Raw genomic sequence first — 26,723 nt, 5'->3', positions numbered from 1 at the left:
AAGCTGAGCCAACCACACACCCAGCCTTGCTGTCTGAAGCCTCTTCTGACTGCAGCATTCATATCTGAGCTCTGTTTGCAATTCTCTGCTCGCTGTAACTACCTGCTGCATCCAACAACCCCCAAATATCTAGTTTTTATTATAAGGTTACGTAAAGATCAAGCAATCTGGGAACCTGTTGCCTGAATTTTAGCCTGAGTGGCGTCTACACTTAAGAGTCCTTAAGGCCTGCAAAACCAAGCCTGAAGCACGGAAAGGATTTTGCTTTGCCTCTCCTTAGGGTAAGGAATCTGTCTTCTTCAGATACTTGCTGTCGTCCATTTCTCCCACATATAATCATGCCAAAAATCTCTAAATTAGAGCTTAGTGGAACAAGGTATTTTCCAGTTTAATTGACACAGACTTGCTCAGATCCTCTCAGCACACTCTCTGCCCTGCATGCACTGTAATTTTTACCCTGTATTTTAGCTCTACACACGAAGAGGATGCAGTCCTTGCAAACTACCTTGGTGGCAGTGGGTTTTATGAATACAATCCATTATGATTTTATTATTCAGGCAGCACTCAATTAAACTGCCATCCCCCAGAATATGATGGGTTTTGATCTTTGGAAGGTCCTGCAGATGCTCTACCACGTCCTGCGGATTGGCCAAAACACCTTGAATCTGCAGAGACTTTAAGCAGCTTGCACTGTACTATGGCAGTAAAAGCAAATCAGCAGCAACAGATGCAGCCATGGTTATTCATTCCTACTTTGATACCTTTAATTAAGGCAGTGCAAGTCGATTCATTCCAGAAGCATTGTAATGTGATCCCTTAGCAATGCAATGTCACATGGAAAAGGGGCAAAATTTGTAAGTAAAAATAATAGCTTTAGTCCCAGAAGACAACTCTTACCCCACTAGCTGAATTTGCTTTTGCTACACTCTGTTTTTTGGCAATACATGCACCCCCTAAATTTACAAATAAATAATTTAAGTAAAGGACAACACACTGTATTTGCAAAATATGAGCTGACTGTTATGAAAATACACATATCCTGGCAGTCTAACCTATACTTGCTCACACTCAAGCCATATAATTGTTGCAACTAAGGGCAGCATGGTTATAAAACTAAAAAGCAACAATATTTGTGCCAAACAAAAAACCTCAAACCTTGTTAAAGTCAGGCAAGAACAGCAGTAACTTTCATACAACAAACATTTAACATTCAGAAATGGAAGGAATGATTTATGTTATGCAGCTGTGCACAGGATTTTATTAGAAAAAAAATCTGCCAGTGAGCTTTACTGCCTTTACAGTGTGAGAATACCCTCCGGCCATCCACATGAGGTAATGAAAAAACAAAAGGTCGTTTCTATTGTGATTTTTTAAAAAAAGTTATCTAATACAAAACACTGTAGTAGCAAGTACAGCACAGTAGCAACGGTGAAGCAGAGGGTCTGTAGTGTTAGTTTCTGTGCAAGAATGTTTCTATTATGAAAACTATCCCACTACACAAATATGAAATAGAATAAGCATAAACACAACCCCTGTCTATTAGTTACCGCTTTTAAAAGATTAACCGATGTGGTCGCATTTTACACATCATCAGTATTTTGAAATGCATTATCAAGAGAAGGGCTTGATTTTCAGACAGTGCAGGCTTTCATGTTTCACATCTCCAATTAGGCATCTGAAAAGCACTTTAGGGCATGATAAAAAATCCACAGAAAATGCGGAAGCCAAAATATATTTTCTCACTAATGCTGCACCACTTTCTAATTAACACAATCAACTCTACGATGTCAGTTCTCAGATTTTTTCGCAGTAGCTCAGCTCTGCTAAATGTTTCCAGGATAAAATAATTTTCTATAAGCTGTGCATCATGTTTTATCTAACTGCATTTTCTGCCTTAAGCAAGATGCAATTCAGCTTAAAGCTACACTTCTGCAAAGGCCTAGAGCACTACAGACAACATAAATACCTAAACTGATGCTACCAGCTCTGTGATCCTACCAGCATTGGTGAGATTTTTGCCAGTACGGGGGCACTCTCATCAGCAAGGACTTTTTAGATCACGGACACTGTCCATGTACATAAATCCAATTTCAAACAGAGAACACTTTCAAGCTGACAGATACCTTCACTCGGAATTAGCTGGGCTACGTACACAGTACAGTTTGCGTAAAAAGCCACATAGCTTCCCTGTAAGCTAAATTTACCATGTAATACTGTAAACACTGATCTCCAACTTTCTGTAGAGCTTCCAGCAAGCATTGTTACACCAACTTTACTCCCAGCAACATGGGCATAGTGTTTGTTCTTACTTTAGCAGTTTGTACAAGCAATATTTAAGGCCATCAGTTTCTATATGCAGAGTCCTGTGGATGACAAGATCCAAGTGGCTCATCCTTTCTCACTCCATTTCAAGCCGTTCAGAAGCGCAATGTTTCTTCAAGATATATCTTTGGTTCCCCTATATTCTAACCACAGGAGAAGTTCTGAATACTCAGCACTTTCTTGCCATCATCTTCTTGCCTCACAAACACACTTTTCCCTCCTCTCTTTTCCAGGACTTTGCCTTTCCCCCAGCCTCAGCACCCTTCATCTGCGCGCAAGACCTCTCCTCTCATCCTTAAGCAGTGCTTTGGTTTGCTTCCCACTGTTGTCCTGCTAGGACTCACCTACCAGCCCACTCAGCATCTCATTCTCAAGCCATCTCGTCTCATCTCGTCTCTACTCAAAGTTTCCTTGAAATTTGCTTAAATGCAGAGAAAACAGAGATAGAAAGCCCAGAACAGCACAACAGGCAGCTTCTGGCAAGAGCCAGAAATGTCACAGTGGGCAGGAGTGTTGCTCTCTGGGCCCAGCATGCCCTCCTTTGAACGCACCAATTCATGAAAAAAAAAAAAGGAAACTATGATTTTGGTCACAAACCGCTGGCAATGAAGAACTGAAAAGCACAGAGTGACCATCAGAAATACACACTTCCACAGAAAAGGGCTTCTGCCAACAGACAATCTACAGCCATTTAGAAGTTCATACAGACACAAACACTAGGAGAGCATCTCAGATTTTCCATAAACACAAATGTGACTAATTGTGACATTACAATGTGGTATTTTCCTTCTTTCTTACCCACTCTTATTGTATCCATTATATAAATCTGGACAACTGCAGTACTTTCAGAGTGTACATTTTAACTGCAGATATGAAAACTGTTACTATTGCCTCAAACTGTTTAGAGTGTTTGTCTTTGTGTATTCCTTTTACAGAAAGAATAAAAATGTTTACCTCTGCTTGAAATGGTTCTCTCTCCCCATTGAAGATCAGTCAGCTCTAGGGTAGAGGAGCAGCAGCAATTTAACTCTGCATGGTAACCCCATAAAGCAATGCAGGACTTAGAGAGATTTCCTGTAGAGAACTCAGTTTTATTTTTCTTTTACTGGGTGTCATTCCCTGCAGCATGGTCATCTCTAACATCAGAGAGTAACGCTGTCTAGGAGGAAATAATCAGCTATCTGCTGACACAGCAGCTCTTGCCCCAAAGTTTGATTTTCTTTGATAATATCCCTATTGAACCCAAGTGAGGCCTCAGGTGGTGAACTTTGTGGAAGAGGCCAGTTCTCAGTAATGTGGACCAAACACCAATATCATCAGGAGAAAAAAAAATGTCTTATTTCATGTTCTGAACTGAACTCGGGCCAAAAAATGGTGTAAGTCGCAAATATGAAAAGATACAAGAAAGTATAAACATTCTTCTGTAAGCTACAGCCTAGGCACTAACCAGAAAGCATTAGCATGTGTTCTGAGATGCTAATCTTGCTTTGTTTGGCAGCAGCATCTGTCAAAAATTAACTCCTGGAGAGATGCACAACCAGTGGATGTGGCCATTTGCTGACCCATACAACAGACTCCTTTTTGTGCCTGAAAAACTTTTTCTAAAAAATTCCTCCTTTGCCCTAAAATCTTCCTTATTAGCAACTTCTCTAAGCCCAAAGGATGCACGTAAAAAAAAATAATCACTCAACCTAGAGAAACAAAGCCATAATTTATTGGCTGGTGAGATTATCAAGCCACAAAAAACCAGCACAGTTGAATAGAAAACATCATTTCATCTCTGTTTTTCAGAGTACAAGTGCCAACAGCATTTCAGAAACTAAGCTCAAGTCATTACAAAATGTTTTCAGCAGCATTCAAGCAGGCCCTAGCAGTTAGGGCTTTTACACACTCCAACCAAAATAAAACTCAAACAGCATTGAGGTAATTAAAGGATGAATACAGCCACTGCCCTAGGCAGCGGCACTAAAACAGATGGGCTTCAACTCCATGGTTTCAGGGTAAATAGGAGAAGCCGATCATTGGCTGCAGCGGCACTGGAAGGGTTCTGCAGAAATCCCTGTGCAGCTGGCAGCAGGAGGGGAAAGTGATGGCAGGCAGCTTCTGGGAGGGGGCAGCAGGGTGGAGGGTGCAGAGAATAGCCAAAATGTCCCTGTCTATTGCATGTGTACTAAAGAAAGAAGGGGCACACACCAAATGTCCTTCATCACTCCTAGACGAGACCTTGGGATGTGCATTTCTTTCTACAAAGTCCCTTTCCACCCCTCTGCTACCAGCAGCAGTAAGTTAATGACAGTCTGTAACGGGGTGGGGGGCAGAAGCAGCAGCTCGGTGCAAAGAGCAAGCACCACGCGTGGCTACGCGTGCATTACACGAGGTCCTGTGGAATCCACCCCGTCCCTGCTCTTGGCTTCAGGGTGCCACACACACACAGAGCTGCCAAAGGCCATTTGGCATTTCATTTCAGTCGGTGCTCAATAAACCAGAGAGAAAGCTGAGGTCAGGCTTTCTTGCTTGGCATGAAATGTTTTCTTAGAAACAAATACTTCTTCAGCATTCAAGTCCATCACATGAATACAAAAGGGGAAATGATCCTCTGGCTCAATCTCAACCTGTCTTCACCTTTTCATAGCACAGGGGTAACAAACTATTTCTGACCAAAATATCTTGCACAGACTTACAGCACTCTTTTTAAGACATGTCAGGTAACTTTTTGGTATATTGTCTTTTTCTTAAATAAAAACTATTACATTGTTATTTTACAAAAAATGTTGGAGTTTAAAAGTCACTGAATAAATAATGTTAATCCAGAAGTAATGTTGCTTTATTAGCCCCTTAAAGCAAAGACATTAATGATAAGAACCTGATGGCATTCATGGCCTGGAGCCATGTGGAAAGCACTTAGGGTTTCACAACTAGTATGTCACAGAATTTCCTTTGTTTATGGGAAGATCCCCACAGGGCTGAGAACACCCCAGGCAATAAGAGTCACATTTTCTGCCAATTCCCAAATATACAATATACTGTATGATACTCAGCAACGATGACTGATACTTCTAGACTGTTACTGGGTCTTTGATGCTACTTCAATGTTATCCTTGGCACACAATTTCCTTTGAATTAGAAAAAAAAGGTTTGAAAACTTTTAGACTCATAAAGGCTCTTCCTAAGGCAGTCAGACACCACTGCTGTAAGGGGCTTCAGTGCAAAAGCTTCCAAGTAAGCCATCTATTTTCTCCACCTTTTCCGGGCAGAGAAAAGACATCAGACAGGCATCCACTTTAACATGTGGGCAGATGTAAGAGCTCGGCCTGTCCCCCAGCAGTGTGCAGACAGCTAACCCTCCCAATGGAGGATCCCCCGCTCTGAGCCCACTGTGCTGCTGACACAACCCACCCTAGCGGGGAGCTGCAGTGGGGTAGCTGTTAAGTGTTAAACTAAATCTCAGTCTGATCACAGAGACAAATTGCCTCTAGGACCAAAAGGGAGCTATTGCCAGCTTATGTGGTTTGCCTTCTGTCAGTGGATGGCAACTTGCAGGCAGAGGACACAGGCAGCTGGCTCAAATACCTGTTTCCTGGGAAAGCTGGCACACAAGAAAGGCCGTCCACAACTCAAGCCATCCACCCAAAGGGATGTGTCCAAGCCTTTGGGCAGAGGGGACAGTCACCAGCGACAGCTCTCCTTACATAAAGTTCTACTGCTTGGCCTTGTCCTTTGGCACAGGCTACACTCTTTAATGCCCATAAATTCCCATGCATGTGGTCAGCTTTGGACTTTTAAAATTAAATGATGTTTGAGTTATCTAAGCAAGAAAATAGTTGAATGTATTTTCTTCTCTTTTTCAAAGGCATTCGCATCTGTGAGGAGAACAAGATCACAATACAATCAAAAGGAAAGATAAAAACCAGTGAAAACAGGCACAGATAACAAAAGCATCCCTTTGGCTGCAAGATCACTACACTACTCTGCACTACATCACACACACTGTACCCCAGGAATTTTTAACAGGACAAAAATTATTTTTATATGCTCTTTCATCCTCACATGTTTTTGCTTTTACTACTGCAAATAAGTACAATTAGGTTTCTAATTAATCCTGGAGTTAAAATGATTAAGTGAAAGCCAGTGTGAACAATGCCCCAGAAAGCTACAAAGGCTAATACCATTTCTCCGATGTGACCAAGTGGGAGACAAGAAAGCATACTCAGCAAAAGTGAAGGGGCTTAAAGAAGGGCATGCTCTGAATAATTGCCTCAGTCTTGGGGGGGGAAAGAGAACCCAGATCACATTGCCATTCTGGTTTCTACAAATGTCTGGTCTAGCAACAATAAATTCTGTGAGAATGCTTCTAATGGGGTTGAATGAGAGACCCACTAAAAACAGTCAGAGTTCAATGCTTTTTATTAGCAGGTCTACTATTATTGGCTCTTTATGAATGATGGGAAATTTTAGTAAGTAATATTTTGCCCATCACAAGCACTGCTGCTGTTAAATGAACTCATCTTCTAAGTGATTAGACCAGGTTGCAAACGATCCATTTCTGGATTTTCATTTAACCAAAGCAAGGGAAGCAAGTATTCATTTTCCTCCCCTTTGCCAGATAAATACTGACACATGACTGCATGAACGATGAGAAATAAAAATTTTTTAAATCCTTTACACCAAAAAAATTCACATTAATTTAAATTTTAAGCTGGAATTTTCAGATATGCAATGGTAATAAGCAAAACACAGCTGTTTTTCTCTTTGTCTTGACTTTAGTTTAATGGAGGGGTAGGGAAATACCCACACCATGAAAGCACAGGTAGCTTACTGTTTAAGATAAGTTTCAAAACCTCTAGTATTATTTTTTAGTGTTGCTGAACGTATAAAAATTTAGATCTCCAAGAGGTAAAAAGATGACAAGTGCCACCTTGTGGGCATATAACAAAGACAGAATTTAATGCTGCTGTTTCCAAGGGGGTATCTCTGCCTCCAGGCAACAGGCTGCAGCTGATTTTCAGTATTACTGGGAACACCAGCTTTGCTCCCTAAGAAATAACAGACTCTGTTGGTCAGCTGCAGGTGCAACAACAGAGTCAGGCCACCAGGTACCTGTAACCCTCTGCTTTACTTTGCCACAGGACTCATGACAGCTCTACACAGTCACGGGTATCCTGAAATGTCTAATTTACATAGTAAAAAACTTCCAGATGAAGATGTTGTTTAAATCATACATGCCTCTCTAATGTATCTATTTCAAAGAAAAACAGTCTGTGAATTTATTTTTTTTAAAGCTCTTTTTTTTTAAAACTGACTGTGTCTGGGTGCAGCCCTGAAGTGCTGGATCAATGAAGTAGGCAGTTCCCCATCCTCCCTAAGGGTTTGAAAGTTCTGCTGCAACCTAATTTTGCAAGTTCAAAATTGACAGAAATATGCCTTTATTGGATGAATCACATCTTTTAGATTTAACAGGAAATTTGTCCAAATATCTTTTAAATCAGTACAGCAAACTCTTGTAAATTCAAAGTTATGTCAGGTAACACAAGCTGGAAGACTGTAATCAAACTTCTCTGGTTTAAATCCAGGCTGGTTTTCTTCAGAGACACTGTTTTGATCATGGTCAGTGAAGTTTCCTTGGAAGCCTGGAGAAATGCTTGCTGAGGCTATTGCTCTTACAGTCTCTCATTCCAACTGTGGCAAGGGTAATACAGCAGAAAACATTTAACCTTCGACATATCCTTTCCTATTTTTTCTCTTCCACAAATCCATCTTTGTCTCCTGTTTTACAAGTCTGCCTGCACAGAGACTGAGCTCATTTCCCATCACTTGCTTCACTTCTTCCAAACATTAATAATACTAACAGGGGCACATCAGTTTTACCATAACTTCAAGCCAGTGACAACTGTTACAGCCACAGCCTCAAGGCATTCATCAAAATATTCTGTCTTCATTTCTCTAACACATCTATCAGGAAATACTGATTGCAGCTTGATTACACAAATATTCTGAACAGTTGCCCTAATAGTGAAAAAGAACAACATGATACAGTATAGAAGTGTCTTCTAGCTCTAAATTAATCCTCTCCTCTGAATATGAAGTCTGCCCAGTCAAGGTTGAGCAGAAGAGGCCCTAAAAAAAAGACAAGCTTTCAGGTACTTTTGAAATACAACCCCTCCATCTATTTCATAATGCCCTAATTTCCTGAATGGGGAGACATGCTTTATCACCATTTGCTTGGTTGCTTTGATTTTTTTTTTCCATGCAAGACATAGAAATAATGAACATAAGTTCACTTTCCTGCTCTAAAATCCACTTTTAAGTAAAGTGTGGTGGCTTTACCAAAAGCTGAACCACAACAAGAGCACAGCACTGACTGCCTCCATATCCATTGTTAAGTATCTGCTGAGAACTTGTCAGCCCTTGCATTTTAGACCAAGAAAGCTGCTGTGCATTCATCAGCCTCCTGGGGGGAAAAAAAACCTAAACCAAACCACCCATTAGCAGCCCAGGCAAAAATCAGCATCATCCAGAGAAAATTAAAAGCAGATCTGATTTCTGACTGCTGTTATAACTGGCCTCAAGACAGACTCATGTGTTCCAAAGCACATCTGTGTCAGATGGTCTAATAGATGCTGTTGCCTCTTCTTCCCCAAACTTGACCCATTTCAACTCCTAGACCATCAAGTTACAACAAACCTATTACGATTCTTATTACAAACAGATTTTTCATTTTCTAAAACAGTTGTCAATAACACACATCATTGCTCAGGCAAAAATATGGCTTGTATTTATGTCCTTATTTCCAGAGGAGATGCAACTACCAAGTAAAGTACTCTTGCCGGGCATCATGATTGTTTTTTTTAACGTCATGAAGGAAAGTCCTAAAAACCATTATTGGCAGAGTCTGAGAAAGGGAAATGGACACAATGTGGTGGGATAACCCAGGACAGATACCTTTTCTTGAATTGGAATTTCAGTTATTATTCCAAAAGGCATTCTCCAATTGCTGTGAGTTTCTCCCCAGTCTGAAAGCTGCACCACTCCTTATCTCTTTCTGCTCTCATATAAAACATCCAAGAGGCCTCCAATGGCACAAAGTAGGATGCTCCAGGTTAAAAAGCTGAAAAGTTCACATTCCTTTTAGGCAATTCCATAGCTCACTGTTACAACTGCAGCCAAAGAACTACGGCAAAAAATATTTACCCAACAGCCCTTCTGTGTTTATAGCATTATATCCATCTTTTTCATAACTATTTTACTCCTCATCTGCTGCAGTAGGCAGGAAACAGAGAAAGGAGAGATAGCAGGTGTGAGGGCCAGTCCATGGAGAAGTTGTGCTCTGGGTCCCCTCCTGCACCACCCAGCACATTGTGGGGCTGGAGCAACAGCCAAACAACCGCCTCAGAGGTGCTCTAGCAGCTCTGCAAGCACTGAGAGGTTTTCTACATGGGCTTCCCATCTGTCCTCAGTTCCTTCTGTGTTTGGGAGGAGAAAAGTAGATCAGGGGAGCTGTGAAGGAGTGCTGAACACAAAGGCTTGTCACCTCCCTGCGGGAATGGGAAAACTAGCGGGAAAGCATGATATGATCAATGCTCAGAGATAACGTCCAAGTCCTTTCCCAGCTAACTCCATATGTTTCTTTCCCCCTACAGGAAATTAATTCAGATGGTTTTCTTGTCTGTTTTGGAGTTCTTTCTCCTTTTTTCTGCTAATTAGAAGAAAGAAATATTGGTCCACGAATAATGGAAACTTGAGTTATTAGCTCTCGTTATCACGGCAATGCATTAAACAGGAGGTTTTCAACAATTACTAGTTGCATTTCTGGGATATTGATGTATCCTTGTTGGAACTGAGATCCCATGGAAATGTCCATAAGTGAAAAGCAGTCTTTGTCCTACAGAACAAGACATCTAAACAGAAAATAGGAACAGGAGCTGGTGGGAGAAGCAGAGGCCTTTGTAGATGAGATCATCCTATAGATCAAAGAAAGATCAGTATCTATATTCCCAAGTCTTGCTAAACCAATATTCCCCCAGCCAGCATTGTCTCTCTGGATAACAGCTCTTTTAGTGTCTTCAGCTTCACTTTGACTTTATAAAAAGAAGCTTATCATGGCAAATGACAGCACAGGAAAACATACAGACAGACACAGGGACAGTGATAGGATATGACAGATCAAAAACCTATGTTATAGTTTAAAAATGGTCCTGGCCTGACTATATGGCTTGCTGGGAACTGCTGGAGGCAGAACATTGCAAGAAATTGTCAGACTGTAATACAGAGGATTTCCATATAGAAATAAGGGCAAATAACAGCTCTGAGACACAGCAAGCCCTGCCTGTGTCTTCCACAGCTGCTCTTGAACAGTAATGGGAGAAGAAAGATGCAATTTTTTTACATTTAAGAATCAGGACTAACATGATTCATGCAGCACCAACAGCACCCTACCAACAAAGCAGAAAAAAAAGCTCTTCTGTTTCTCACAGATCTTTCTACTCAGTGGAAAAAAAAGCCAACAAGCTGAGTTAGCCAGAGTGAGCTCTCCCTCCAACAGAGCAGTCTGCAACTCACTCATCTCAGAGGCTGCTTTGGAGGCATCCCCCAAGTTACCAGCCCAGGAGTGCATCATTCTCTGTCCCGCCCTGGAGCTCACCATCCTTGGGACAGCTGCGACACAGGGGCTATGTTTTGGCTCCTGCTAATTTTGAGCCTGCAAAAGAGCAAGTCAGGACAAAACGATCACCTTTGGTCTGATGCAGGAGGAGGTGGATGGGGTGGGGATATCTTCTTATATAGTACAGTTTCAATGAAAGCTCAGGAATAAGAGATGCTCCACTGAGTTACTGATGAGCTTGCTGCTCTGCCACCAAGGAGGAGTACACAAGGGTGCTGGTAGGGAGCTGTGACCACAGCTTGTTTTGACATGATGTGGAATTGGGCAGACACACAGGCAAGCCAGGAGTTCCCTGAGAACCACATGAAACCAACAGCACAGCTATATGCACATGAGCTCACCATTGGAAATGAATGCTGTAACAAGTTTCCTCTCCTCTTGTCTTTTTTTCAGGTTTGTAATTTTCCTTCACATACTTGTAAATATTTACCTTGTTATACTAAAAATGTTATTTCTCAACAAAGAAGTTCCTAACATAGTTCGTTTACCATGTAAATTTTGGCACTGAAATAATATTCAACACAAAGTTTCTGAATGTTTTCTCACCAGGACAAAGAATCACTATTTCATTTCAAAATACTTCTCTGCTTCTATTAAACCCATGAAGACTTTTTTCAACACTTGCAAGTCCTATTTATAGATATACTATTAAGAAAAAAAATACTGGAAAGGAAATCAGTAAAATTAATTGCTGTGTCAAAATCATGCTTCCTTTATTGCAAGGATATATCCATGTGTGCATGTTCAGCGTGTAAGGCAGAGGTGAGGAAGAAGTACATCCTGTTGGGGGTCTTTTTGTGGGCTGTTTTTTGTTTTAGGTTGTTCTTTTTTTATTTTCTTTTTAATGAAAAGCGATCCAAGATTGCACTTTGAAGCATTGAGCCCAGATTCATATGGAAACCATAAAGCACAGCTGAAAAACCCTGGAAGACTGGCACTACCAAATAATTATCAGCAATTTTTATAGTCTGCAATCTGCTCTGGACCGTATATGTATCAGACACTAATTCACCACTGAGGAGCCTGACCTGTACCCTGCCAATGCGAGAGCAAGGAACAGTCAGGTACTGCACTAACGCACTGGGTTTGTTTTTCAGAACTGCACTATGACTCCCTTTTTCACAGTCCCCTATTTACACCACACAAGAAATCATGTCATACTTCTTATCCATTGCTGCAGCAGTACTCTAAGACTTTGCTACATGAAACTCTTCAGTGTGAGGGTGGTGAGACACTGGAACAGGCTGCCCAGAGAAGTTGTGGATGCCTCATTCCTGGAAGTGTACAGGGCCAGGTTGGATGAGGCTTTGAGCAATGTGATCTAGTAGAAGGTGCCCATAGCAGGAGTTTGGAACTAGATGATCTTTAGGGTCCCCTCTAACTGAAACCACTATGATGTTCTATTGTACTTGCTATATAATTTAAATGGTTGCAATTATGGCTTTGTAGCTGTGGTGTTACATCACAATGCAATGGGCAACAAAACAATTCTAGTATCTAGGAAGCAGAGTTTTATCTTTACCTTTAAAGTGAAATTTTCCACAAGCAAGCTGTCTTGGGACATTCAGTTTCTGATCAAGATCAGAAAACATTTTAATTTCAGCTTCTTATGTGGCAAAGCTACCTATAAGCAGCTGCTCTTGCAACAAAGGAAGCAGGAAGGAGATGGAGAAGGAGAGGAGGACTGCAGCAGAAAGGAAATCACCACCTCCCACCAGCACCAGGAATATCCAGCTGTTGATGTTTTCAACAGAGCCAGATCCTGCCACCTGCACCAAAGATGGACGTGACAGTGGACTTCCTCACAGAGCTGGCAGAGACCAAAAGGGTAGTTACCTGCTCACTGTGAGCAGGAAAGTGTTGCTTGCAACTTCTTCAGTGATCCACAACCAGAGGATGCAGTTTTCCCAATGCGTTTTCCCAAGGGACAAAGATTCGGTCACGTGAAAAACAGACTTTATCACATCCTATTAGCATTAAGCAACATTTTTAACCCAAATCTAGCCAGCGCTGACACGACCACCCTTCCATGATGCTTATCACAGAACTGCTAATAAAGTCATAAAAATAAATTTGGGCATGAATGTATCAAAATATATCATGGAAATTAGACTCCCACAGGAATAAATGGATTTTATGAGCACAATTTCTAGTAACTGAAATCACTTCAGATACATCACCTTTTTCATTCTGACAGAGTGCTGGAAATACCAAATGTCAGTCAATTCTTACACATTCACAGAGGCTGCTGAACACACAGTGAATACTATTGGTTTTCCAGCTGTGTGTGACCAACCCTCTCCCCTTCTCCTGACTAGAATCAGGACAGCGACCAACCACGCACTCCACCGTACAGCCAAACCCTCAGGAACAGTGTTGAGAACTGCAAGAACTCTTCCTAGCATCTCCTCAGGCATTGCCAGGTAGGGTGCTTGAGGCCCAGATGTCATGCACTTACAAAGTCCTAGCTGTATTGTTAAATGCTTTAGAAGAACAAATATTTCAGAGACTCTAAATAACACTTTTCCTTTTTTCAATATAGACTCAAAAAATCAAAATCTAGAGAGTTTTTAATTTTCTGCCATCATTTGTGAAAATGTAAAGGCCAGATACAGTCCACTCCACTTGAAGAACAACCAAGCCCGTTCACGATTTTATCAGGGAGGAGGAAGTATCTCATACTCTGCTAATAACTACAAAAGTGCCCTTGGGCGAGGTCTTGTGTCTGTTTTGTTTCATTACGAAGACATGTTTGTGCAGAGCTGTGCGATCTCTGACCACAGGGTGGAGCAGCTCAATAGCCTGAGCTGCTGATGCTAAGCCCCACGTTCAGAAAAAAAGAAAAATCATTTCACAATGCACAGTCAACTTAGACTGCACAGATGAGTTACCAATGTCTGCACCCTTGGAGGATCCTGATTAATGTTCTTTTATTTAGGGAAAATAACAGTCTTCCAAAAGGATTGTATTGGGTTTATGCTTTGAGTTTACTGATTAAAGTACTATTTAAGTAATGACTATGGCACTGCCATTGTGTGTAAACACAGTCTTTTCTTGACAGAGAGATGTGCTTTCTATCAATGGAAATCTTCTCATACACCTAAAAAACCAGTTAAGAACTCTCGGAGAGAGTTCGTAAGAGAACAAGAGATCTTGTTGGGTCTCTCATATGGAGACTCAACAAGGCAGAATGCATCAGCTGAGTCCAAAACAAATAGAAGAAAACCCAGATTTACACCTGAAGCATCAGTCCTTGGTTGACGTGAAGTGTACATCCACAAGGCTTGGGAACTCTTCCTGGATCCTCAGATCCAAAGTGTATTTCACTTCAACATCATCGGATGAGATTCTGTGTTACACAGACTACCTCCACTTCTTAGTGGGTCACTTGATGTCAAGGAGGAAGGGACACAATTGTTCAGTGTGCCTGAACTGATGATAGCACAAGAGAATCTCCTTGGAGAAAATTCCAAAATCTCATCTTAATTCATTACTTGAGCACACAAGTGGACCTGGCCCTTTCCCGTTTCAGCAACAATTGTCAAACCTCTGATTTCTTAAGATCTTTATACAATATTCACAATTAATAGGAAACAAAATTTTATACCAGCCACTGCATGAAGCACACTCCTAGGCACTAAGCTGAGAAGCCATGACTGAAATTTTTTCATCCTTGTTTATAAGTGTTAGTGTCACTTCTCCAATATTTTGATCAATTGATACCAATTAACTAGTTAATAGATCAATCTTCTTTTCCCAGATCCTATGTAGGTATTCCTTCCAATTGCATTGCTGGCAAAACCTTTCAAGGCTGCTCTCCTTATTTGCTTCATTAGGTTCTATAAATCAGGAAAGGTTAGCACAGTACCTAGGAAAAGAAATTCTTATGATTCCCAGCACTTGAGCACTTTCCTTCCCAGACACATGAACAGGAGCCAGGAAGGTCTAGTTTCTCTCTACAATGGTTCCAATTTTTAACAAATCACCTTCATTCTTAAATCTTGTTTAAAAAACAAACAAACAAAAAACCCCAAACATTCTACTAATGTCCCTAAATTGTTTTGTCTAATTAGACTACCTGTAGTTCTCATTGTGACTAGATGTTGAATTGCTTAAATCTCCTCTAAAATTGGCCTGTCACTTGGTAGTGAATGAAGCCCAAATATTTTCAGCAAGGGCTAAACTCTTCAAGAGTATCTACTGTAACCAGGTTAAAAAAGATCAGTTTGAATTCACTGTTTTTCTGGTGAAAAAGATCTAGCACAGGCAGTGCTGCTTGTGGTATGTATTCACTTTGTTGCTCATCTTATGCTCTTAAAACAGTTCTCAAAGTTCTTTACACACTTTTTTTAGCCTAGAAGCATCCGTGATAGGTATCATTCCTATAGCATCCCACATTTATGTTCCCTGTAGTGACAAAAGCCCTACTGTAAATATCCCAATTCCATGAACAAACTTCTATCACCTACTTCAGTTAAGGAACATATTCAAAGAACACTTTTCTGGTACAACCTGACTCTTTAGTTAAGGGGCTCTGTCAGTAAACTTTACCATCACACCTAGCCAAAAGTTTTAAGCATAGTTTAGGGCCACATATACAAATATAGAGAAGAACTTGAATTGTAGGTGATCTTTTTATTTCCTGTTCTTAGAAGGCTCTGCACACAAGACAAGAAATAAGCAGATTGAGTATTTCTTATCCCACAGAGAATCTGCAGGCATTACCTGTTGTAATTTTTTAGAGGAACATTTATTTTCTATGTACCTGTGCTAACCAAGCACTCTAAAATTTAACACCCTTTCCCAAGATAGCAAAACATTTATTTAGAGAGCAGTTTCTCTCTTTAAGATTGACACATTAGAAAATATGTGTCTGTACCAACATAAGTATACCCCACCTTTTGAAGCAGCCATGAGTCAATAAGCACAGTTTGTATGGAGAACAGTAATCATAGATGCATAGAACTTTAAACAGCAATTTGTTAATTAGTATTTCAAGTATGGAAGAACTTACTTCAAAAGGTTCACTTCCATACCTATAGTACCAAACAGATTCATAGAAAATTAGTTCTGTGCAGTATGATAGAGCTCACAGCTGTGGAAGCTATTCTGTCAAGTGAGCAAATTAATATTTACATGTTCTTTCAGAAATGTATGGACACCTGAAATGGAAGTATAATTGGCTTCTTTGTCCCTACCCTTCCTGCCTGTAGCAGTATATTGCTTGTTTCTTTTAATCTGGTATTTTCCCTATAGATTTCTCTAAAAACTGCCCTTGTTCATCATCCCTTATATAACCATATCTGTCATGCTGAATACAGCTCTGTCTCTAATCCCATTCATCTGTAGCCACTCATCAGAATGCAAGTACTTCAAAGATTAAAAGAGAATTGCTTCACTTTTCATTTCTTAACCACCAATATTCAGGGATGAGTTTTCATCCATTGGCAGGCTCTGAGCAAGAAGGCAAGAGCATGAATAACTAATGACAAATATGTCCATGAAGATCTCTCCTGGCTGTTTTGAAATGTCTTTGTTCACACAAGAGAGTTGATGAGCAAACAACTGAACAGGAAGGGAATTCATAAAAGACAAGAGCAATTCATAAGCACTAAAACATAACAAAACTATTTTTCTTTCAAGGTACAATGCTGACTTTCTTTAAACACTTCTCAGGACATTGAAAGACTCAAGCGAACAGCGGTAGCAGTGGGATAACTTAATACTTCCCTCTTTTTCCCTCTACATTGTTGGTTATCTTTCCCATACTTGAATCATCCAAGTGGAATGGCAGCACGCACCTCAGCCCTGTCACTGTGTAATCTCACAACTTGGGATATTAACATATGGGCTTTAGGAGGTCTAGAAACATGACTGATTGTTCTTCCTGTCTCTAGGAAGCTGCTACCCCTTGCACAGATTCAATGGAGCAGAACTGGCAGGTACCCCTCAGCCATCTCCCTGCTAAACCAGGCAAGTGGCTTCAGCCCAGCTCCTCCACGGCTGGGCATGAAGCCACTGCACTTGGTGCTGAAACAGCAGAGAAGGACACTGGCTTATAAGCCATTTCAGCTGCTGCAGCAGGCAGGAAGAGAGAGAAAAAGGAGGCTACACCTGTAATCACCACAGCCTTCTGTAAGGGAACACGCATCTGCTTTAGGATGAAAAACAGCACTAGAACTGGACATCTGCTCAAGTTCCAGACATTTATACACACCGCATGTAAAAGTGTGCAATGTTTTGTGGACTAAGATGTTTTTAAAATCCCCCCAACTCTTAGTAGGCAATTCATATGGATATCACATCCATCACATCTATTATTTGCAACAAACAAAAGGATCAAAAAACCTTTTTTTTCCACTTCTCATAGAAATTGACTGTCTCCCAGTGTTTTGTTGATGTTGTCCTTGTACCGGATCTGCTTTCCTCTGTCAAACCTGCATTCTACGTGCTTGGTCACTAGAGCACAAACTGACTGTACTGGCCAAACCCTACCTCTGCTGGTACCACAAAAAGCCACGTCACATGTGGGTAACCACCAACAGTCACAACAGGCCATTTCTGCCACCATAACTTTATCACAGAATCATTGAATATCCTGAGTTGGAAGGCACCCAAAAGGATCATTAAGTCCAGCTCCTGGCCCTGCACAGGACAACCCCCAAAATCCCACCATATGTCTGTGAGCATTAACTTTGTGTAACTATGAACCCTGCTGGGATGACACTTTTGCCTGAAGTAGCCAGAGTGATTGATAGGTAACAGAGGTACGTTTTCAGCTAACAACCTCCATGCTCTCCCATCACTGATTGCTTCCAACAGGGGCTCCTCTTCCTCTCTGCATCTGTGGAACAGCTGAACTCCTCTTCCCCATAGCCCATACCACAAACAGACTCATCATCTGTACCACTGTACCATGGGAACATGGGCAGTTCCCTACTGATCTTCCATACAGCCAACTGTCAGCACAGGATATCTTGGAAGGTCATTACTGAGAGAATATGGTAAAATGAAGAAAATAATTTTAAAATAACTAAAACTGATAAAGTGAAGAGTCTTAACATTTTCCTCCTTTGTACTTTAATGTTGCACCCCAATCTCAACAATAAGCTGTAACTGAAATGGGATAAGTCAGGAGACACACATAGTCCAAGGGTAATGGCCTTTTTTGATATCAGAAAAATGTTGATACACTAGAAGCTCTTTTCTTCAACCAACTTTCCAAAGAGTCTCAAGGTGCCACCTCAAAGGTGTAAACTGCAGTTAGCGCTCCTGTGGCTATGGGGGGCCGCTCCAGGTACTATGGCAAAGGGCAACCTCCAACAGGAACAGGAAGCTCCCAACCACTGTCAAGTAAAAATAAGGTACACCTGACTTTTCAACTGCCTTGTAATCCCGTGTCCATTTTAATCCAGAATCTGCAACGTCACCCTGATCTCTAGACCTGTCCCCTTATGGTGCAGTCTTTGGACTATGCACCAAAACAGCCATAAACCAGTGTCAAGAGCATGGAGAAAGTGCGTTATGACACTTCCCATCCCTCTCCTCTCCCTTGCTGTGCTCACACACATACACAGTAATTGAAAGAGACCCAGAAAACCTGGTGAATTTTCTCCCCCATTCAAGCTGACATGGCAATTTATCTCAAATTTTACATGCTTTTGGAGCACAACTTATTAGAAGCAACCCAAGAACATGTGAAATTTGGTTCAGTGTGGGCTAGGGGAAATAAAAACACAAAATTGAGCCTAGAATTTATGTGAATGAGCAGAACCAAAGAAACAACTCCTCTGGAACCTGTTTGCTCAGGGCAATTTTACTGGTATAAGATAGGTGTGAATTTAAAATAGTACAATTACAGATGCTTAGTCCCTCAAAATAGATACATTAATTCAGACACATTTATTTTGCCTTTCCTCAGATTTGCTTATGTTGCTTTGGTAGGGGTACATTTTGAAACAAACTAAAATCCACTCTTTTGTGGGTTATATTTTTAATGAGTTGCTATGGGTCAGCTGTAGCACAATAACTGAAAATGCAACTATCCACAGGCAGCCAAAATTTAAAATAAAGGTTGAACTCTGTCCTGAAGCTCATAGCAAGCATGTTGTGGTCTGTCTTTGTTATTTGCTGAGACAAAGTGTGGCAAGCTACCTCAGCTCAGAGAACACACAGCAACACAGTCAGCTGTGCTAGCTCAACCATAAGTTAATCACTACAGCATCTACAAACATACTGCACTTTCATACATTTCTGCATTTACACAACTCACACTCCTGCATTCATAGTTTCAGACATACTCTAAAGCTTTTACATTTGTGAAAGACACCACATTCATTTGTTGACACACATGAGCCATATTTGTTGCACTGTTTTATTGTCACTTTGTATTTTCTTAAAAGCGTGTTAATCCTGAGGTTTTAACCTTGGCAAGATAACGTTTAAAACCTAGACACAGCACAGTACTCCACTCTATCTTCTCTTGACTCTATCTTTTACATGTATCAATGTCATTTACTGTAACAACAGACCTGCTAACACACAAAAACTTCAATTTACTTTGTAATGCAAATTTGTATTAATAGAAAATGTCATTCAGTAGACCAAACACATGCGAATTAGAACTGAATCATAGGAGTTTAAAAAAAAAAGGTACTTGATGTAGGAATGCCATGTTCTTTAAAAGCTAAAATTAAAATATTCTTAATTTTTGCAGACGAAGACTGTAATGACACTCAGCATAGAAAATGTATTTTCAGTATCCTAAAAATTCTTTTTCTGTTAGAGACTACAGTATTTACCTCCAGTGCCTGTGTAACAAACTACGTATTTTCTTAACAATCTATTTACAATGATACAGTGAAACATGTGCAGTAGTTGTTTTACAACAGCCAATCTGCCATTTGATCTCTATGTTCACTTTTGCTTCTAAATTAAAGAGCTTGATGCTTACCCTGTACATGACAATGTGCAGGGCCCTGTACCTGCACCTCCTGAAATCTGGGGACTCACATGAACTCAAGTGACAACATCAGGCCTATAATGATAGACACAGTTTACTCTACTGTGACCTATGATCTATGACCTTTTGCATCCTGAAAAACTCAAGCAGGAAATATAAATATAAGAGACAGCACAGTAACTAAATCCAATACTGCACAGATTTTATCTACAGAGAGCTATCTTGCAACACGAGCTAAACTTGTTTTTAGATGGGGCTTAATATGCCATAATAATATAACAGGTGTTAAATTTTAGAAAAACCCATGAAACTGTTTTTATTCTTTTAAGAAATCGTATCAGCCCAAAATCAGTAGATGAATGAAAGCAAGTAATTTGTTTACACATGAACTAAAATCCACAGTCTAAACACTATGAATAGACTTCATATCCTCACTTAAACCTGTTCACTAGAAATCACTTCTGGTGCAGGAGCCTCCTAGGAGAGAGTATCCCGATTATCCTGCTAACTCTGTACTGACGTTAATCATGTTAATTTCTCCTTTCCTTCGCATTGCTGCATTTACCTAACGTTGCTAGACGCAGTTCCCCCCCCTCCCGTAAAATTAAGCATGTTAAGCATAAACAAGCTTAATTTAATAACCTTACTTAACAGCACCCGCATGTTCAACAGTTTAAACTACAGTTCTCCCACGCCGGTTCCCACCACGCTGTGAAACACAGCCACACCGGGCTGCACTCGCAGCCTCCCGAAACATCCTTTCCTGGACTGTGCCGCTGAACACCTCGGCAGGGACACACCAGGTCCCCGCGGGCAGCGGCGCCCCGAGCGCCCCGGGGGTCCCTCCCGAGCCAGTCCGCAACTCCGCCGCGCAGCCCCTCGGCGGCCGCGGGCTTCCCGAGGCACCGTAACTTCTACCCTCCTGCCCCAGCCGACCCCCGCCGGGCCGGCCCCGGGGCTGCCCCGGCGGGGTGCGATTCCCCGCAGCCCCCGGGCCCGGCCCTGCGGGGCGGCGCCCACGCCCAGGCGCTGCCGCGCCGCAGACAATGGGGGCGGCAGCCCCGCGCCCGCCGGGCCGCGGCGGCGGCGGCGCTTCACTCACCGAACAAGGTCAGAGCCATCGCGGCGGCGGCGGGGCGGGCCCGGGGGGCGGCGAGGGCTGGCCGGGCGGCGCGGCGCTGGCATTGGCGCGGCGGGAGCTCTCGCATCAGCGGCGGGGCGCGCCTGCAACACAAGTTGGGCGCGGGGCTGTCAGGACGCCCCGCGGCAGCAAGTGGCGGCGGCCGCCGGTGCCGCGGGGCGGGCGCAGCCCGCAGGGGAGGGGAGGGCAGGGCCGGGGGGTGTCGGGGGAGGGCGGCCGGGGACGCGCGGTACCGGGGGCAGCCCGCGCCCGCCCCCCGCCCGCTGCTCACGCTGCGTCCCGCCGCCTCGGGGAGCCATCTTGCGCCGCACGGCCCGGCCCCGCCCGCCGCGGCCGCCGGGACGGTTCCCATGGCAACGCGGCCGCCGCCGCCGGGGCACAAAGGGAAGCGCGTCCCCTCCCGCGGGGCTCTCGGCTCCCATCCCCGCACACCGACGGGGCACGGGCTCGTCCCTCGGGCACCGCCGAGCCGTCCCGCACGCCTTTGCTCCTCTGAGAAGATTCCCCGTGGAAAGCACCGTTGCCCCACGGCCGGTGCTTCCTCCGCCTTGGCGGGGCTTTGCCTGCCTGGTCCGGCAGGAGAGCCAACGGTCCTGTGAAACACATGACTTTTGAAAGCGAGGTGAGAATTGCCTCTTAAATGCCAGCAAGCACGAAGAGAGCAAACCCGTATATTTCCCCTCCAAATCTTTGATTTGAGAAATTTCAGCCAGCCCAGCTACCGTCATTTTTCGCTGTCCAGGACTGTAAACTTCAGAGCTAAAAGCATTTAATTGAGAAGACAGCATCGCGCCTGGTGTAACTCACTTGTACAGTTCGCATTTTCAACCTGAAAACAGATACTCACAACAGAGGCTAGCGAGTACTCGGCAGACCCTCCCAGCACACGCAGGATAACCAGACCCACCTCTCTTGGCTGTACAGAAGTTCCTCACTCACAGGTACTTCTCTCAGATGCAAACTGTGCGTGCTGAGAATTCAAATCCAGCCTGAGCACAATCCACACAAGTTTAATCTACTACAGCTGTAGAAATTCACAACCTTCAGCTGAAGGCTTCGGAGACCTCAGCCAGGGCAAGCAGGCTTTGCAGGTGTTTTTATGAACATCACAGAGCCTGTCCCACCTTCGCTTGGGGCACTGTGGTGGCTTCTGCAGCGGGTGCGCAGTGAGAAGCCTGCCTCCAAGACAAGATTTTTGGCAGAGGACAGCCTGAAGGAAGAAGAGTGTGTACACAGGCTGCATCCACAGCTGCTGCAATTAATGGTTCCAGTTCTGTGAATGCAGCTCAGGGTCAGCAAGTACATAAAATACATTTTCTTTCAACAAGACAACTAAAACAAAGATCTGTCTGAAAAACAGGCGGTTTATGCAGCTAGCTGTTTTCATGCTCAGTGTTCTACCTAATCTTTTTTGTAGACAACAAAAGGACGATAGTATGGGAGTTTTCAGTATCTTGAAATCTGGTTTGAGACAAGAAAAACATGCAGGTTTTTTTATGTCTGTCAAATATTTCAAAACATAGGTTTTTATGTTGATATACTTTGCTTAGCATGCAAAGTTAAAACAAAAATAAACACTTTATCCCAGAGTGATAATTTCCTTCATTTTATTCCTTGCCAAAGGAATTCTAGCATGATGGACCTGATTTCACAAAACATTTTCATTTTGCGTGTATAAAGTGCAAAAGTTTATTGAGCAGCTGGACTACTGAGAAATAATATTTTAATTGCAGAGCTAAAAGGTTAAAAATAGATGAAAACTGGTTTGGAAAAAAGCAACACAATAAATCTTTGTCATCCTGCCTACATGATTTGACCTTTGTGTGCACGGAGTGTTTTGCTTGGCTTTTTGGAAATAAGTTAGACCTTCCTGCAGATTTTTTCCCTCTTACATTTCCTGGAATTAAATCCTAAGCTTTCACTCCAACTTCCTTCAATTAAACAGCCAGTTTTTACTATTCCACTACTCCCAAATCTTTATTGCTAACTACTGAACTGCATGTTTACTTGAAAAATGTTTTCCTGTACAGAAAGTGTAACACAGTTTTTCATAATAGGTATTATCAATACTAGAATTGTTAAGATCAGTCTGAGTGATTTGATTAGTCATTTCAATTGTCTAATAATGCCTTTGCTATGAGTGCAGTTATGGCTAAAACCTAGGGAAGTGTGTTGGTCATTTCACAGTTAGTTACTGGAGCTGTATTTTACTGTACCTGGAAGAGTTCTGCAGCTGATCTGAACTTTCAAAACAAATTGAGCTCAATCGTTATCTCTGATTAGATGCTTTTCTTGGTTTAGGAGGATGTTTTGACCCAGGCTCCAGCACCCTGCAGAGAACAGCAGCAGATTTTGGAAGGACTTCACCATCAAGCTCATACCCAGAGCTCTCAACCAGCCCTCACAGGTGTTGGCACAAAAAAGGTGATGAGGGTAGCAAGGAGTGTGTCTGTACCCAGTATGTACCCTCTTACCTGATGGCAGCTCTGGCTTTTACAAGGGCTGACAGCCTTAACATGGCAGGAAGAAATCAAAGATGCAAAGCAGAAAAAAAAATTAGCCTGAAGTTCACCAGGCAAAGATCCCTTCCACCACACCCTACTTTTGAATGGACCTGAAATCCTCATGGAGATTTCTGTTTAACAACATTATCTTAAAATTACATAACGCCTTATCGAGCCAGCACATATTAGTGCACCAGCAATAACAATGATTTAACTGCTACTGTGGGAATTTCGTTAGAAGAGAGCTGGAGCTGACTGAGCACTGACCCGTGTCACCTTGCACAGGGGCAAAGGGAGGAAATGCAGATGCTCAGGAGCAGCTGAACCACAGCTCCCACCTGGGCCTGTTTGGCCAGAGGGGCTGTTCCTTCGCACAGACCCCAGAGCACGGGTTTGATCTTTTGCAGGGGAGAGCACAAAAGAGAACCCTGTTGTGCATGACCTTGATGTAAATAGCAGCAAGTATGACCTTAGTGTCTTGTTTCCCTGGATCTTTAGCCCTTGATAAGCCCTCCTTTGCAAAATTGGCTTGTTAGCATCACTTAGTGTAGAAAAAGCACTATTATACTTGCCACCTCCTAGGAGTATTTAGGGGTGTATTTACAAAGTGTACCTCAAAGATAAAATCTCCAAAGAGAAATACATGCATAAAATGCTATTTTCTAGCCTGCTCACTGTCCTTCAGTAGGTTTCTTGCCTTGTCTCCCAAACCTCAAGGCTCTTTAAAAACTGCAGTCAGTTAGTACTGCTTCATTATTGAGGTAAAATTTCATCACTAGGATTTGCGATTGGTTTCTAGTGTTTAGGTTTTTTTTATTTTGGCCCCTCTCCTTTTGCTGCCTTGCTCTGGGTGCTGAGCACTATGGGACCAGTATCCCATTTTCTAGTGGCCTTTCTTTGATCCATCACTTTGTCTGAGAGTCTGGTACAAAACTGCTTCTAATTACCTGACATTTATTCTTCAAACCTTAACTAATTCACTAATCATATAGTGATAAATGAGATTTTTAAAATTAATCACTGACATTTTTAAAGATTTATACACAACTGGAAAAAAAGGTTCCCAGCTAGTAAATACAATGTTGTGTGAAGGAAAAAAAAAAAACCCCACTATAAATTAAAGCTGTCCTGTATTAAAGGGAAACAGTAAAACTGAAGACATGGGGAGATGTTACCTGATGAATAGCGGTAGCATCTTATCACAGTGTCTTTGTGCTACAGACCGCCTTGACAGCAGGAAAACTGCACTGGTAAAAGCCTTGTCACGTGCAGAATTTAATTTAACTTCTAATGTGTAATTGCTGGGAGTTTGTGAGGCAGGGAGGGAGGTGGCCAAGGGCTGCCTTACCGAGCAGATTCAGAGTTCACAGTATTTGCAATGGAACATTTACTCCTTGGAAAACAGCAAGGCAGATTTCTACCACTTATTCAGTAAGATAAATTCAATTATTTTAGCTAATTTAAAAGTCATCAATTAAAAGTTTGAAGACTGACTACCAAGCTTGCTAGTTATAATTAATGTTTATGTAGATGACAACTATTTAAATGTAACATCAAGCCTTATCACCAAACCCAGGATTGTCATTGCACATTACCAGCATTTTGGATAATCTTTCTCCCTTTAATGAGAGAACTGGCATTTGAGCTTATATTTTGGATGCTGCTATTGTTTATTATTAATAGCAAAGTTATTTAAACACAATATTACCTAACACTGTTACAGGCATAGAAGAAGAGAGAATTCCTGCATCAAGTACAGCCGCTATGAGCAACCTTTGCAAACCAGACAGTATTTTACTGGGATCTATGCTAGTCTGTAGATTTTGGTGGTAACTTTTTTTTCTTTTATCTACAGGGTACAGACTAGCAAAATAACAGTTACTAGGGGGAACTTGCATGTTGAATTTTATGATCATTGCCAAAGAAAGTGACATAAGTGTAACATATCCACCATGGCTCCTGTTTTAAATCACAACTACCAAATTAGGAACTCACATTTGGCATCCTACCCAAATCCATAGGACCGGCACTATGTCCCATAACAACTTACAGCAGTTTAGTACACAGTAGGTGGTGTACACCAATGAAATGAAAAATGGGCTTAACACACCTGCTTCTGGCTCTCTGTGTCATGAAAAAATGTTTGACAGAAATAGCTGGCAATGACAACCTTTAGAGTTGGATTTTTTCCTGGTTACAGTCAAAGTGAATGCCACAAGATCTAAGGGGAACCAGCACATGAGCACAGTCATAGTTTTAAAACTAAACTAAAGCTGTTTTCTTTGAAGCCTAGAGAGAATGTGCTTTGTTTAGACTGATGTTAAGAGATATTATGCCATTTTTGAATGGAACTGCATTAAAGTAAAAAAAGCTCCCCCTTGCCTATGTTTCCTGAACAAAGTCCTTTCTAAAAGAGTTTTTAATGAATTTTACATCATGACTCCCACTTAATTGGATTTCCAAGATGTGCATAAATGTGGTGGGAATTACATCATGAACAGGTACTATGGATAGGATATAGGTGATGCTACCTATGTATCTTAGCAAAATCATATGATCTTAAACTTTGATGCTGACACGTGGGGCATTTCTCTCACAGCAGGTTCCCGATGATATTTAGAGGCAGCAATATCAAAATAGGCAAGTGACTAAACTATTTATAACTGCAAAAGGGCTTTTTTTTTATTATTTGCAGCTGGTCTGAAGGTACTTTAACACCAGACTTTTTATGAGCTTTCTTACTGCTCATGTGCACACTTACTAGCATATCCCATCAGCAGAGACTTCTAGTGTGAGATCAGCTAGTAATAAAATTATTAAAATATTAGGAAATTTCAAAATTGCTTGCACTTTTGCTCAGATGTAAGAGCCACATACTCTAAGTTACATTTTTAAGAGTCCTGTGCAAGAAACACAATATGTTTTTGATTGCTTGTTTTATTAAGTGAAATGAACAGGCTAATTAAAGAAATTCCAGGAAGTTTCTGCTTTCTGTCTCCTAGGGACATGGCTCAAGTGTCAAAGGAGATAATACTGATGGCTATAAAACACCTAAGTGTGTTTATACTGGCTGTAAAATGCAACTTATAGCTTCTATTTAGCTTTCATAATATTTCCTTTTTATACCATGCTTAG

General features: G+C 41.8%; 1 protein-coding gene across 2 annotated transcripts in view; it reads right to left on the bottom strand.

Moving 5' to 3' along the window:
* Positions 1-21,099, bottom strand: part of CHN1 (chimerin 1) — a 99,440-nt gene extending 78,341 nt beyond the window's left edge. The window contains exon 1 of one of the 2 annotated variants that reach the window (XM_017837638.1): positions 21,046-21,099. In XM_017837638.1, coding sequence (XP_017693127.1) covers positions 21,046-21,064 — 19 coding nt within the window. In that variant the 5' untranslated portion in view covers positions 21,065-21,099. Of the gene's footprint in view, positions 1-3,120; positions 3,172-21,045 lie in introns of those variants that run through there. The other variant, XM_017837645.1, reaches the window with a different exon arrangement.
* Between the last annotated feature and the right edge of the window lie 5,624 nt (positions 21,100-26,723).

The sequence above is a fragment of the Lepidothrix coronata genome, unplaced genomic scaffold, assembly GCF_001604755.1.
Source record: "Lepidothrix coronata isolate B3197 unplaced genomic scaffold, Lepidothrix_coronata-1.0 Scaffold7, whole genome shotgun sequence".
Taxonomy (NCBI): Eukaryota; Metazoa; Chordata; class Aves; order Passeriformes; family Pipridae; genus Lepidothrix; species Lepidothrix coronata.
The sequence above is the reverse complement of the archived record's forward strand: the minus strand, read 5'-3'. Positions and strand labels throughout refer to the sequence as shown.